Below are 16,200 nucleotides of genomic sequence, written 5' to 3' on the forward strand. Positions count from 1 at the left end.
AGGCTGAGTATTCTGACATTTCAAACTTGCAGCAGAATTTAGAATACTTCTTCACAAACCTGTCCACGATTTGTGCCTCTTTGGAAGCATATATCTTTGTAAAAAAAAAAATCCTCTAAATTCTAAACTAAGACTAAGTGGTTCCCATGTCCAGGCCATTCTTAGATGCCCAGAGCCAACTCCCTTAAAGCTAATGCGGCTCATTGGTATCAGCAGAAAGACTGCAATGTGTCTAGCCTGAGGGTGAGGTGACTGTCCAAACAGTTATGATGGTAACACATATTTCTTTCTCACCAGAAATGTAACATTATGAAAAATACTTTTCTCTATTTAAGACATTACAGTCTTTACAAAGGCTTGAAAATGGTCAGCAGGAAGAAGCTCGTTACAACACACCTTTGACTACAGTTCCAATGATCATGACAGACATGTTGATGGTCCCCATGGTCCTGAACACAACCAGTGCTGGATTTAGGTATTTACCACAGAAATAAATAAGGCACCACCAGCAGGGGGCAGAAGTGAGCTTGAACCCTAAACCTGGCTCCAATATATCAGCAATCACTTCCACTTCCAGCTCTTGGGATTTCATGGGGCTGCCGTTTGGAGTGACAAATTCACATGGGGTTTGAGATTTCAGGAGTTAAGATTGAAGGTTTGAAGCTCAGGTTCAGGACGGGAGTTTAGGAAGGGTGGAACAGCTGCTCTTTTGATCGTGACTCCTTGGCTGGGGGCTCTCGCCACTGCTGTGAGGAACGGAACGGGCAGATGGTTGCACATCTTCTGGAAGTGCTTCTCTCCGTTTCATACTAAAGTCAACACAAATAGAATCATTATTTTCATACAAATACTAAATAGGATGTAACACCTTTTTAAAAATGCTCGTCAAATGAATGTACACTATTGTTCAAAAGTTTGGAAATCACCCACATTTCACGATTTTCAGCAACATAGCCTTACCACATGCTTTCCAACCGTCAGCAGGGCCAAACCCTGCTCTTCCACTCTGTATCTGCCCAATGATATCCCTATGCTGTAATGTGCCCTGTGCACGCACTATATTTCTGATCATTTTGATTGAAAATGGGACATTTCTCAGTGATTCCAAAGCCCTAAACAGTAGTGTTTATATAAACATTTGAGAGCAACTCAGCCAGACCTGAACCATCTACAAAAAACGAATGCAATAACACAATGTTCAGATGCACATATCATATACTGACAAGGGACGCTTTTTTCTAATATAAATTAGGAGCAGCGAAATGTGCTTTATATGTAAAACTAAGCATTAACAGATCCGTAAAATGACTGCAGCCACTGTTTGTTGCAAACAATAAAGCATTGTTTCATTAATCTACAGAAAGGAAATAATTGTGTTGGCTCCTAGACTCTGCATATGACATGGTGACCACCTAAGGGCAACGCAGACGCTGGACTCCTTTAAAGCTGCTGGACTAAAAACATTTTTATTCAGGAAGGCATTTCTGGCCGTGTGTTAAATCGTATGTTAAAATGTTAAAACGCTTTCTATTATGCTTATGTTAATTCATTTTTATTTTATTGTATTATTATAGTTAGTTTTGAATATGTTGGCACTCTGAGATTCTTTTGAATGAAGAGTGCATTACAAATAAAATAAATTATTATTAATTATTATTATGTCACTCACCTTCCAGCTGACATCTTGCGGAGGTTCTCAGCCTGACTGCTGACTCTGCTGGAGCCGCCGGTGTTGCTCTGCCTCTCTGAGCTCAGGTGAGCAGCCCCAGCAGGCTGTCCAACAGCTCCTCGAGCCCCTCTCCTGGAGCTGGGCCTCTCCAGCTGCTCTCTCCCTGACATCTCGGAGGAGCTGTGTGTCCTGGAGTAGGAGGTCTGGTTCCTGCCGCCGCGGTGGTTTCCCACAGCTTGGGTGACGGGAAGCACATCATCACTCTGGTTATCAGTGGATGCAGGGACGGGCTCACCGGTGCTGGTGCCCATAGACTTGGATATGACCTTCAGTTTGTGGGAGCTCGGCACGTAGTGCTTCTTCTTGTGCTGCACACGGCTGTTGTGCTTCAAAAAGAATTCACAAGACTCCTGGAGCACGCGGCGACTCTCGCTGATGGCACTGTGTTTCAGAACAAAGAGGAAAAAGATCATGCTGAGATGGCCCCAAAGTGAATCAGACACCACACATCACAGAATCGTACATTCAAATTACGTTTGCTTAAACAAAATCAGTTGTATGTGTGAGTTCTGGATTGGAAAATGGAATGGAAAGAAGTTCTGTACCAGGAAGCACTACAAGAAAAACAATTGTTCAGTTTAATTTAGAACAATTTCATTTAAATGCTCCCCGTTTTCAGATCTCAAAAAAAGACTAGGCCCTCAATTACATGCTCATAGTAGTTGACTCGTCATCACTCATTACCACCCAACCTAACCACACAGGGAACCTAATCAGTTACATCAGTTACAGATCAATAACAACAATAATTATCATTATTTATTATAATAATCAATGAGGAAAAGCCCATGCTGTAAACGTATACACAGGCCATTTAAAACAGAGTAGGAGATAGGTCAGTTAAAGATAAATTACTCTTTCTTCTGAGTGCGCTTGAAGAAGAAGGCCCATTCGGAGCAGGTCTTTTTACTGCTGACCCAGAACACTGCAGATATGCCCACGATCAGAGTCATCAGGTATTTGATCAGAAACAAGGACAGGTCAGGCCAATCAAAATGAGTTCTCTACAGGACACAAAAAAATGGTGAGAGACAATTTTAAGAGGTGATAACACAACAGAAAACCTGGATCACTTTCAGCAGATCAGTAATTCACAACAATATATAATAGGGATATTATCATTTGTCAACAACAATAAAAACCAATGAATGAATTTAGTAAAACCCGACTGAATAACTTCAATGACTAAAACCACGATAGGGTTACCTGTGTGTGAGAATGCCCACCATCTCTTAAGCTTACCTTGTGGGAGCAGGGTATGCTGTAGTCACGGCAACGGTCATTGATCCAGCTATGCTCCCAGGCTTCCCGTCGGCTCTGCTCGTACAGATAGCAGCCTAGCAGTGTGAGCAATGGCAGCAGGTACAGGCCGCTAAACACTCCAATGCGGATCATGAATTTCTTCAGCTTCTCTTGGTTGTGTTCATCGTGCTGGATCACCTGCCGCACGTTGTTGAGAGACACAATGCCAGCCAGCAGCAGAGCCAGGCCCGTGAGCACACCCACACACAACGGTGCGAGCACGAACCAGCGCAGCGTGACGAGATCATAGAGCCCCACGAAGCACACCCCACTGATGCTGTCCCCCTCCACCTTATCGAGTGCCAGGAGGATGACGGTGAGTGCCCCAGGCAGGCCCCAGGCCACGGAGTGGAACCACACGGCCTTCTTCTCGATGGCCTCGCAGCTCCACTTGGGCCCCGCCGCCAGGAACCAGGTGATGGTGAGGATGACCCACCACACCACGCCCGCTGTGGAGAAGAAGTAGAGCAGCATGAAGAGCAGGGTGCACGCCTTGTTTCCTTGAGCGCCGAGGACCACCGTCGCTACCCCCCCAGGGTGGACGGACTGGTTACAAGCAGCACGGTTGCCCAGCAGAAACCCGACGAAGTAGATCAGGGACACGATGCTGTAACACACCGCATAGAAGATGATCGGGCGCTCTGGATAGCGAAAACGTTTCACATCGATGAGGAAGGTGAGGAATGTGAAAAGCGTGGCACACAGGCACACAATGGAGCACACGCCGATGAAGGTCTTGGCAAAGTCGATTTCGTGAGGTTTCAAGTACATGTTTTCACACGGAGGGGCACAATCTTGAGCGCCCAGGAATGAAGAGCCTTGTCCAGGCTGAGTCTTCAGCTGCAAAGGGCACCAGAAACCCAAGTCGCGCTTTGATGACGGTGAGCTCTTGGGTGTGGTGGCCTGCTTAGTGGGGGACACTCCGAGCCCATCAGGGGAGTTTCCACAGTAATTCAACCTGAGGGAGGAGAGAGAGAGAGAGATCATGTACGACCATTGAAAGGTGGTTATCATGGATAACAGGATTTTACTTCTTGTGTTTCAAGTGGTGTGCTATGTTCAATTCAATTCAATTCAATTCAATTTTATTTATATAGCGCCATAACAATACAATTGTCTCAAGGCGCTTTACAGAGCCTATGTAAATATACATAGCTGTTCCTCGCCCATACAATGACACCTAAAGCCGCTTTGGCCTTTGGTAAACAAAGAAATGCATATTTCTAGCATTGTATTCTGCTAGTTACATACAGCATGTGTTTAAGAATAAGAGATTTCAGTGCTAATTATATAGGCTATACAGCAGCTCTTCTGTGGCCCATTCCACTCACGCTCAGGCTGTCAAAACACAGACAGTTGTCTGAATATCACCACAAAATCAAATTAAATCCTGTCTGAATAGTTTACAGGCTAAGTCATTCCAATTAGCTAACCTTGTTGAAATGTACTATCATTCATCCTCATTAAGACCCCAAAAATGTATCTAGCTTGAAACAAATCAACAACGTTCTTAGGCCAGCACTACAGACTTGCAGGACCTTGCTATTAACTCTGTCCATGTGAATTAAAAGAATAATCTGAATCTGAATGGCCAGGCTGCCAGTATCATGTTGTCTTTTTAAAAAATATCAACCACTCAGAATTGTGAACTCTGATATTATTGATTCATATGTAAAGAAATTGCATTTGGCAATCAAAACTGATGATTTCAAGTGTAAACAAGGCATCATATTCACAATATAATTCGTTTTTGTTAGTTTGCTTCCATCCAACTGCACTACATGTTTACTTTGAGGTGGTGTGCTTCCAGGTTAAGAGAACTGAAGGTAGACTGAAAGTACATTTTCTGATATATTTTCTGATATATTTTATCATTATCATTAACATTGTTATTGCAAAACTTCCCACCATTATTGTGATATAGCACTTATGTTCCTCTCACGATACGCTTAACTGAATTAACTACACTGTACAAGTTTGTCAGCATTAATTACGAAAATTTAACCAAAGGTTTGGTTGGCAAAATCTGCAGGCAGTCAATGTCCAATCTGTTGCATGAACAATATAAACTCCATTTCCTATTCTTACCTGTTCCTTACAGTAGATGGCCAAGTTAGCTACATTAATGAATTGCTTAGGAAAGTCTTAAAAGATCATATCAAAGGGTGAATGTTCACATCATCATGGAAGTTTGTATCGGTTTGGGCTGTTTTTGAGGTGAGTGAGTACATACCGGTCACACTGTAGTTCAGGGGGCCAGCTCAAACCAAAGACCTGCATGTCTGCTGCACAGTCCGAATGGACTCTCTCACACAGCTCCCGGCACGGCGACACCACAAACGTGGGCTCAATGCATTCTGGGACGAACGCCTGACACAGGAAGAGATGGGCCTCTGGGGAGCACTGGAGGTTGGCAAGGGGCATGAAGTGCTGTGGGAATAGAATATATATATATATAGGTCTTAAAACCAGCATTTATATATATATGAAGCATTCAGAAACATTTTCAAAACAATGCAAGATTTAGTTTAGGAGTAAAATTATTTTGGTAGTTTCAACAGTTCAACAGTTGGCTGAAATTAGAAATATTCTATCTAACTAGTCCATCTATTTTGCATTAAATCTCATAAGGCATTTATATTGGATCAGTCGGTTTTCTGTCAGAGAATGTGAATGATAACTGTGGCTTAAAAGTTATACATCCAGGTGTAGTAGATTATGGTTTCGCCCACATTTCGGGGTTGCTCTGCCTAAAGCGTGTAACTACCTTCATGGCACAGGAATCACAGACTTCAGTCAAAGGGAGAATACACTTAGGCTGAAAAGTGCATATCTTTTCACTTAAGTGCATGGGAAAATACGGCCCTGTGTTGGCATCACAGGCTGTGCCCAATCCTGGTTCAGGCCTTACCTTTCTGACTGATTTCAGTTCGTACATGAGTCCACAATGAGTAATACAGTCATACAGTCAGAGTAAGTTATGGAGTTCCCCAAGGCTCAGTGCTTGGACCTCTGCTCTTCTCTTTGTACATGCATTAAGTGCTGTGATAAGGAAGCATGGCATTAACTTCCATTGCTATGCTGCTGACACCCAACTACCGTAAATCCTCAAATAGTGTCCACAAGGAATGTCTTCTATTAGTTTAGGCAAGTAACTGTATAATAACAAATTCGCCTTGTAGGCGGAATTTTTTTTTTTTTTATTGCAAACAGCCCATGAAATTAGCCAACATGAGGAGAACATGTATTTATGAAATGCATTCAATTCAATTGTGATGTCTGCTTTGTGCTGATGGACTGATGCTGGTAGGCTACAGTAAAATATGCCACCGGTACCTTGTTTTACCCCCGGCTTGTATTCGGGGCCCTGCCTTTATATGTCCGTATCGACCACGCCCCCGGCTGCTATCTGAAGCCCGGCCTCTAATTGAATCCCGGTCTTTATTTGAGGATTTACGGTATACCAATCCATGAAACCCAATGAAATTATACTTCCTTAGATAGAAGCTTGCCTGAAAGATGTCAAAGCATGGATGACTAACAATTTCCTGCTGCTTAACACAGACAAAACTTAGCTTATGTAGGCCCAAAAGAATTGAGATTGACACTATCCAGCCACCCACCCACACTCGATGGCATCTCACTAACATCCAGCGTCGATTCACACATAAAACAGATCAAAGACATCATTTTTCCAGCAATATTGCCAAAATCAGAAAGGACATATGCCTTCAAGATGCAGAAAAAAACTAATCCAGCAGTCTTTACTTTTTGACAGGGCTACTGCGACGCGCTCCTGTCCGGATGTAGCCCAATAGTCTGAGCGTAAGCCCCCTAACCCTCCCTCCAGCCCCTCGGCGTGGGCACATCACACACACACATCTAGGAAGGGTATTGCTAAAAAGCAAACCTTTTCTTTTCAAAAGTACTGAACAAAGCACATGCTGTACTGGATATAGCGATTGGCTTCGATACATCACGAGCAGAGCCAGATGTGGAGGTTAATGAAACGGCTATAAATAAATAATTACATAAATAAGTTCACATCGACGAAAAGTCCTATTTTTTTAAGATCTTTATGACATTTTAAATTCATAGCTATGCCACTGCAACTGTTAATTTCTCCAATCAATTTAGACCCTTTCTCACAAATCATAATATGAAATCATATCTCTTCTTCTTACCTTCATGGACAATGCCGCGATGTCTTGGTCATAGTGTGCCAACATGTTAGGAAAGAAAGTCATGTTGTAGGGCATGCCGTGGCACCACTGCACCCTGCTGGGCTCGCAGGTGAAAAGACTGTGGGCAGAACAGGACCTGAGCGCCCCCTGCAGGACCACACAAATATGAAACAGCCTCCAGGTCAACATGGTCTCCATGCAGATGTTGGAATGAAGAAACTCCTGACGCAGTCCTTCTGTAAATGTGATGTTGGAATGAAAAAAACTCCTGACGCAGTCCTTCTGTAAATGTGTTTTCTTGGTTAGAAGTTCCTCTTCACCTGAAATCCACTCCACTGGAGATCATCCTCTGAAAGACATGACATTTGGATAAATTATCTATTTTTATACTATGCCTGAGGTTCCGCTTTAAACCACACAGTCCGGCACAAATCATTTTAAATATGCGTTAGGACATGTTTGTCTAAAACTAGCAGTCAGACTAGATAACAACCAACAAAGCAGGTCCGTTTGTAGCTCAAGTTTTCTTTATTTGGTGGTATAAAACCAAAAGCAATGCAAATAGGGGTCCAACAGCCACAAGTTTGTCCCAGGACACACGTGGGGTCCAACAGCCACAGGTTTCTCCCAGGACACACGCGGCAACAATGTAAAGGGAGACAATAGGCCTTTGGTCCCACCACACCCGATTGCGTGCCATGATGCCAGGGCAGGATGCCAGGGCAGGATGCCATGATGCCAGGGCATGATTGCGTGCCATGATGCCAGGGCAGGATGCCATGATGCCAGGGCATGATTGGGTGCCATGATGCCAGGGCATGATTGCGTGCCATGATGCCAGGGCAGGATGCCATGATGCCATGATGCCAGGGCAGGTCTGCTTTTACCAATTAGGGTAAAGGTAGTGTAAAGGTACCAGACACCATTGAAACACCTTTTTTTCCTTTTTGTATAAATAGTTGTATGCAAATGTGTGTTACGGTGTACTAGTTCACATAACTGGACACTGGCACAGATGTAACGCAGTGTCGTCACATTCAATCATACCCTCGAATTTACGTTTATCTGAAATTGTAAGAGATATGATGTAAGGATGTATGATGTCACATGATGAAACAAATGCATTTGTGAATCAAGCCGCATCAGGAAAAATGCATAAATACATGAAAAAATGCACAAAATAAATGCAGGGATGTTCAAAAATTGCAAGTGGTTTGTAAATGCACCTTCATTAGTCTGTACATAAATGTAACAGCGTTTACATTTGTGAATCGCATGGTGAAATTTATATGCATGGTGAAATGTATTTGTGAATCACAAAACACATTTGTGAATCGTGTGACATTTGTTCATTTGGAAACTATTCTCACTCCATAGCTGTGCAAATCAAAATTGTGCAAATTCTCTGCTTTTATGCTACTGTATGTTTGATCACCGTCATTAATAATTAATTGATCAAGAGAAAATAGTTATCGAAAACATTAAATGCAAGGTTATTCATAACATCGCTGGAACAGCAGTGACTTGCGTGGGCTCGTGCCTTGCAACAAATTAGCATTAATAGTCATCCAATCTGAATTTGATGGCAATTAAACATCCATCCATATTGTGTTTATTTGAGCCAGCAGTGTTTTGTATTGAAATATATTGAGATTTGATCCACTAGTGTGCCTGCCAGCGTCAACACAGACAGGGCAAGTTCAACTTTTGTTATAGTTGTAAAAGACGTGAAGTAATTGATGCGTGCAACTTGAAATCTCTTATCGTTTATGCCTATCGACCGAGTCAGAAAACGGACACCTATCAAATGTATTACAATCGTGTCGGTTACCATATATATGCTTTGTACATTTACCTCATGTGTTCTAGCATGCTCATCCTGATAAGCGTATGATTTCATCTGCCATGTTCCTGATTGTCCCCCCCCCCTTCTTTTCCTAGCTCTACCCAGACGGCTTCAAGCAGATGGGCTCCCCTTAGCTGCTTAAGGTTTCTTCCTGATTAACAGGGAGTTTTCCTTGCCCCCGTCACCATTGTGCTTGCTGTAAGGGGGTTCAGGCCCTGGGCTCTTGTAAAGCGCCTTGAAACAATGTCATTGTTTTTAAACTGAATTGAAGTTCAAATGTGCTCAAAAGACAAACCTGGAGATGACTGTCACAGTCTAAGGATTCAGTAGTCAAGAACACTGCTCCATCAGTAAAAACAGTCTAAGGCTATAAAGTTGCCAACACTGGATTAAATGGCTTCATGGCACCGATGCCAAGCTATCCAAAAAAAAATTGAAACAGCTATTCTTAGGTTTATGGTGTCCAATGACTTCAATTCACTCCATTTCAACTTAATCATGCATATGTCCTTAGTTTTGTCAGGCAACCACTGCACTTCTATAATCGACTACCACACCTGAAAGATATACACAAAGAATTAACAAAATCTATGGACGTAAATTAGAGAAATCTCCGTTAAAACTGAGGACACAAGGACATTTGTGTGAGTTCAAATGTAGAGAATTGTAGTCAATGGACACCGTAAACCTAAGAATAGCTGTTCTAAACAAAACAAATCAAATGTCAGATAGCTTGACTCTGGTTTCATGGCGGCAGCAGTAATTACTTCATCAATAGCAGCACCACTATGATTCATGAAAGCTTATAATTCAGCCGATGTTTTGCTTGTGTTCATTTAGTTACTGTAACCTCAAGCCAACTATGTAAGCTATCATTTATTTTGCTGTGTTCACTGCGTAACCTCTGGTAAATCTTGCTTGTTTTACGAATAGCGTTTGTTGTTGTCTTCCATGTTTAACCAATAGCTATGTTTCCACTATCAGACCAGTGTGAGCTAAGGCTATCTCCGGGCCAACTGGGTCTAATTGTTAGGCCCTCAAGCCGCAAGAACAAAACCCATTTGTTGTCCTACTATCAGGCAGATATCCCCGCTGTATTGCCCTTAAACCCACCCATAACATGCCGCCTCAGTGTAAATGTCACCCATTCTGCCCATTTTACAAACGAGTACCATTGGGAAGTTCAAGTTGAAGTATCATGCAATAAAATCTGGGTGCCAGGCACTTATGTCAGCAGAGTACGTTAAGAAAAGGAATATAATGGAAACCAAAGTGGCTGTTTGCTTGCAGTTGCTGATCTTGCCTTGGTGGAATGTACAGTTAAATACTGGAATACAACTGTACTGGAACAGAAGTGACTTTAGCCATCAGCATCACAGGTAACCTGAAGAAGAGGCTCTTATATAAGCCAGATATAGGCACAGTTCACCAGGTAACCTGAAGAAGAGGCTCTTATATAAGCCAGATATAGGAACAGTTCACCAGGTAACCTGAAGAAGAGGCTCTTATATAAGCCAGATATAGGCACAGTTCACCAGGTAACAAGCTAGTTTCAATTGTTGGCAGTGAAGCCTGTGTTCAAAGCACACTGTGGCTAGCATAGCATGTTAATCATTCCTTGCAATAAATTAGCTTTCACAATCATGTAATAATTTGATGTTAAATAAACATCCATACATATTGTGTGCATTTGAGCCAGCTGAGTTTGTATTGAAATATGTTGAGATGTGATTCATGTGGTGGATCAGAACATGCACCTCAGCCTGTCTGCTTCATGTTTGTAACATGAGGCAAATTCACTTTTTTTAAGTTGATCACACACAACTGGTCTTGGACAAGAGCATCTTACTAGTATTTGTAATGAAGCACCATGTCTTTGACATGTTACGTAAAACAATTCACAGGAAGACAGGCCAATGCATTATGCTTTACCTTTGAGAGAGGGCACAAAATGTCACAGTCAGATCCGGCTGGAGTTTTAAACAAAGATTTCTCAATAGATTTTGTTTATTTTTTGTGTTTGGATCTTTCAGGTGTGGTAGTGTATTATGAAAGTACAATGGTGTATTTATCATTTGAAATTGAGATGGGGAGCAAAATGTCAGTGTCTATGGCCTTTAGACTATAGTCTCTGACTTTTCCACTAAGATTTCTCAAAATTGCATTGATCGAGATCGAGTTTGCTCATTTTTTGTTTCTGGATCTTTCAGGTGAGGTGTAGTAGTGTTTTATAAAACTGAAATGATGTATATAATATATCAACTGCATGAATAATGACTATATGATTTTTCATTGTAAACTTCATATGATGTTCTCAAAAACACTAAAATATGCCCTTTCTTTGACTTCGTGGGCCTTAATATGTGTTAATTAAATCATACACAAATCACAGTAATGTCTTGAGGGTTAAGGGGTTGTTGAATAATTTCAGTGCGGCTGAACCTAACCTACAAGTTTGCCTACAAGTTGCATTCATTCCGGCTAATAATTTTAAAAGGTAAAACAGAAAGGCTGTTCAGAAAGCTTTTCTTAACTAAATTGGGTTCATTCGTTCTTTTGATTTCTCCCCAAAGGTCTACTTATTTCCAAGTGGGACATAAAGACTACGAGTGGTGGTTGTCTCAACGTCCTGTAAACTGCATTGACGAGCCATGGGCATTTGAGGCCTGTTCTATTAGGCTAAACAATTAGCTTAAGCTAGGTGTCACTCGTTACACTAAGAGATTAAGCTCCAATCTGCACTCAGGCTCAATTCATTCAAGTAACAAACGTACAAATTATGCAAAACGCCATTAAACTTATGTATCTATAGCATTTTAAATAGAAACGACGACGCAAATCACTCTTTCATGCATCACACTTCAGGAAATACCTAGCCTAGGCAGGTAAACACAAACTCGCGAGCGAACTGTAAGCTGCGTTCTATTGTCCATTTATCAAAAGTTGTATGAACATAGACATTGCAACCTACCTCCATGGTCTCTCAGAAATAAAACTACTGGTTATTAATCACTTTGGTCTCCACACAAAACGTTTTGATTTCGGAGCTTTCCTCTGTTTCTGAAGTCTCCGCCCTCCCATTCCAACATCCTGTTACACCATGGGATTCTACAAGTGGTTGGAGAGGAAAAAAATGAGAATTTCTACAGTGGACAAACAACTTTTGGACAAACGACTTTATACCCTTCAGAGCAGTGTAGGAAAAGAGTAACGGGCCAAATTCAACTCCAAACGACAAATGCAACTGTTACTGTATGGACAACAAAACTAAATAATCTCAAAAATAAAATATAGCTCCAAGCAGCGATGGGGGCCAAGCAGCCCAGTAGGGCACAGTCGTCATGGCAACTTAATGCAATCAGGTCAAGTGCATTGTGTGTAGTGTAGGGTGACCAGACGTCCCCGGTTTCTGGGGACAGTCCCCGTTTTTCGTTTACAAAGATACAAACATTACAAAATGAAATGCAACCAGCACAACCTTGTAGACCAGTCATGTTTTTGCACCACTGCGTAAATTCTATAATATTTCATGCTAGCTCTTAATAACCTACAAAGATTCTTTATTCTTATTCTTTATTCGAGAGACTCTGGAGTGGTAGCATAGCTAAAATAAGTTCATACTGGCCTTTTGGGACGTTTTGGTCAATATTAATAGAGTATGTTAAGCTCCTGGCAACTTGCTGGCGTTTGCTAGCTATCTAGGATAACTCAGCGTGCAATTTTACAGACGATAACATTAACATTTTGATTTGAACATTAACAAATTTGTTGGAGAGACTAGTTATGTACTAGTAGTGGTAATACTTTTAGTTGACATGAACCATAACTGTTTGGGGATGTTCTCTCAACTAGATAGCTTAGTTAGGATAGTTCGCTAGCTAGCTTCAAGCAGCTTAATTTACTTTGGAGCAGCAATATGTGTGTTTGTTGATCTTCGATATATTGAGTTGGGAGTGGGGTCTCCCACACTGTTTAACGGCCGGCAGGGCCGGCACGGCCGGCACCTTCCTCCTGTGTTGTGGGCTTTGGAAATGCAAAAAACAACGCCTCCCTCTAATTTCTCAGGGTACCTTGTGTATCTTTGCACTAAATTGTTCATTGTATATATCTATTTATGTTCAATTGTTGTCATATCCATATTCATCGTACTTATATCTTATCATGTCTCCTACCTCATTTATAACTTTATAACCTCTACTGCCACCTTCACCTGTACTTCACCTGCACTTTACATATATCTATATCACATCTGCACTAATCACCTTTATTGCTGCTCATGTTCTTACTGCTCATACCACTTATATCTTATGTCATACTGTATATACCCTATTTATCTATATTTATATTACCATTTGCACATACTCTGCACTCTTCTACTTTGCACTTCTGGTTAGATGCTAACTGCATTTCGTTGCCTCAGTACCTGTACTCTGTGCAATGACAATAAAGTTGAATCTAATCTAATCTAATCTAATCTAATCTAATCATTAACCGTGTTGAGATATATAGCAGATTATAATCACTAAATTGCTGGCTATCAGAATGGTGTTCATGTAACAAGGTAGGCTTTATTGTCAACTGGCAAACATTCTGGAGGAAGCATGGGCTTCTGCAGAGAGTTGGTATTCATCCCTCCCGGGAGAGTGCTATTCTCCTCTCTAGAAATCTAACACATATTTGGGGGCTCGTGTCCGGGATTCCAACAACCTCATCGACTCTCCATGCTGGGCTAATCATCAGGACCTGAAGCGTACGGAGGAGTGCGAGACTCAGTTTTTCTAAAGACCTCAAACTTGAATTGGAAGGAGGCCAGGGCCTGCCAGTGAGGAGAGCCGAGAGTGAAGGAATTGAATTAGACTATAGGGGGTGGACTCCGAGCTGTTTGTGAGTATATTGTTTGTTTGTTGTGCGTGCACGCTAGTATAGTTTTTCTTGGGGTTGAGACTAACTTTATGCTTTTTACCAAAGCATTTTATTAATTGTAACTTGCACTGTTTTTACTATTTCTCTGTAAAACTGTAAAGGGTACCATGGCACTGTCGGAAACCATATTGTGGCTTCAATATATCACAGTTATTCTCACAGATATTTCCCTAATGAATTTTCTAGTCCCCTGGGCGCAGTCACCTTCCTTAAGCCTGTAAAGGAGAGCTAGTGTCCCTCCTGAAGCTACGCGCTCGGTGGAAGAGGACAAGAAGGCCTCTGAAGGAAGGGTATAGAAGGAAGGGTGGCCTCTAGGCGCGGAAACATAGCTAGCGAAAGTATTTAACAGGGTAAGGCGGAATTTATGAAGCAGCACTATGGTTCCTACTGAGCTAAAGACCAGGCAGAAGGGTTTATGACTTTTATTCCTTTTATCATGATTTTAGTAATCCAAGAAGCCTATCGGAACATCAGGTTCTGATACGATGTTGACCATTATTTTACTCCATGTATTGCTCTTGCTGCTTGCTTTTATTGATTTTATGTAAAGCACTTTGAACTACAACAACCATCTGACACGTAAGAATTAGATCTCACAATACTAAAAGATATGCTGCAATATTGAGCCATGGTAAAAACATGCCTCAATAAGTGGGGATAGTAAGCATATATTTTTTACTTCTTATTCATATTTTATGAGAAAGATGTTTAATCATTCATTATTGATTTTATTGAGTTAAATCCAAACTATTAAAAGCAAATTGAGAATCCAAGAGTGAAATTGAGCATGCATGTTGTCAAGACAGTAAAGGGTTATCACTGTTTGAAATGATGTATGGAAGAATCTTCACTGCCTCAGCACTCAAACCATTTGCTGAAACAGATAAAGAGATTGAATATACATTTGCAGAATATATGGCAAAAATGTGAATTAGCAAAATGCTCTCAGAACTCTCTGCTTCACAGAAACCTGTGAGGCTGAAACCAAGGTTGGGCCAGGAAATTGGGTCCTAATCAACAGCCTCAAAAGAAAACACTGCCATTCGCCCAAGTGGGACAGACCATACCAAGTGCTACTGACAACATCTACCACAGACAAGATAGCGGAGAGAGCCACCTGAATACATCTAACACATTGTAAACGAGTAAGCCTTCCTTAGAAAGAGACAGAGGATAGGAGCTGTCTTCCTCTACAGTTTTCCAAGGCCGGCCCACTGTGACAGAAGTCCAGCTACAAAGGGGATTCTTTGCCTTAGGCAATTTTTCGTCTCAAACCTGGTGAAGAAAACAACACTGTCCAGTGGGGTGGAGGAGCCTAGTGGAGACTGGGAGGAAGGAGCGGCCCCATCTCTGTGAAGTCATGGGGAGTTACAGGGGATAAATGAAACAATGTGTGGAACTTTTGATAATAACTGCACTACTCTACATTTTGGTACTGTTAGCATATTAATCACAATAGGCACCGGTCTTGGTCAAATGTCCGCAATGGGGCCTGGCCTAATGATCATCCGTGGTGGACAACCAGACTTCCCAAACACACTGTTTACGAGAGACTGTTTACATTTTCCTGCCCACTGTAATATTCAACAGCCGATGTGTTCAGCAGAAGGCCTTCAAGGACACGGCAAAGAGGCCTTGTTTGAATGTTATCTGAAGCCTAGGCGAGCTAATGACACACACACAGTCGACACCCACTATGTTGGCCTACAAATGCAAAGTATACAAATGTGTGATGAGAAATATGATGACATTTTAAATGATTGACTTATGATGATATGGAGTGATGCTCAGTAATGATCTCTGTTCCGAAAATCCATGTGATGAAGCTCAGTGATGATTTTGAAGTTATCCATTGAAATTGATAATTGACGAATTAAGAAAGATGATTTGTGATTTTGATTGTGATTTTGAATTATCCATTGAAACGGATAAAAGGAGGCACTGATGGAGATCATTTCCAAACACTGTTAATGACTTAAGAATATAATAATCGTCTTGTATTATTAATTACCTTATATGAATAATTTACTTATGTAAGCAGGAACATGGCTTTTCTGTGTTTCTGCGTGTGTGTAACTTAGAATATTAGGTGCCACTTAGTCTGCATATCTACAAGAGCATGTTTAGACCAGAGGTGATAAGCTTCTTCCGACCTTGCAAAACTTCCATCCTTGCCTCGGACGTCAGAGATCCACCACGTGGTTATCCCTGCTGAA

At 41.5% G+C, this 16,200-nt stretch overlaps 1 protein-coding gene across 1 annotated transcript; it reads right to left on the reverse strand.

Annotated features, from left to right (window-relative positions):
* Positions 1 to 293: 293 nt before the first annotated feature.
* fzd6 (frizzled class receptor 6) lies at positions 294 to 12,358 on the reverse strand. Its single transcript, XM_031576781.2, has 7 exons — positions 12,033 to 12,358; positions 7,216 to 7,564; positions 5,265 to 5,461; positions 2,972 to 3,989; positions 2,585 to 2,733; positions 1,670 to 2,110; positions 294 to 809 (listed from the first exon to the last, which is right to left on the reverse strand). The coding sequence occupies exons 2-7, from the start codon at positions 7,411 to 7,413 to the stop codon at positions 671 to 673; spliced, it is 2,142 nt and encodes a 713-aa protein (XP_031432641.1). The 5' UTR covers positions 7,414 to 7,564; positions 12,033 to 12,358; the 3' UTR covers positions 294 to 670.
* Between the last annotated feature and the right edge of the window lie 3,842 nt (positions 12,359 to 16,200).

Source organism: Clupea harengus, chromosome 11, assembly GCF_900700415.2.
Source record: "Clupea harengus chromosome 11, Ch_v2.0.2, whole genome shotgun sequence".
NCBI classification, from domain to species: Eukaryota; Metazoa; Chordata; class Actinopteri; order Clupeiformes; family Clupeidae; genus Clupea; species Clupea harengus.

Excerpts from the sequence above, each read along its gene's own strand:
- fzd6 (XM_031576781.2), bottom strand. The coding sequence starts at position 7,413 with ATGGAGACCATGTTGACCTGGAGGCTGTTTCATATTTGTGTGGTCCTG. Across the intron at positions 5,462-7,215 it reads TCGCGGCATTGTCCATGAAG|CACTTCATGCCCCTTGCCAA; the intron begins GTAAGAAGAAGA and ends CTATTCCCACAG. Across the intron at positions 3,990-5,264 it reads CCTGAACTACAGTGTGACCG|GTTGAATTACTGTGGAAACT; the intron begins GTATGTACTCAC and ends CTCCTCCCTCAG.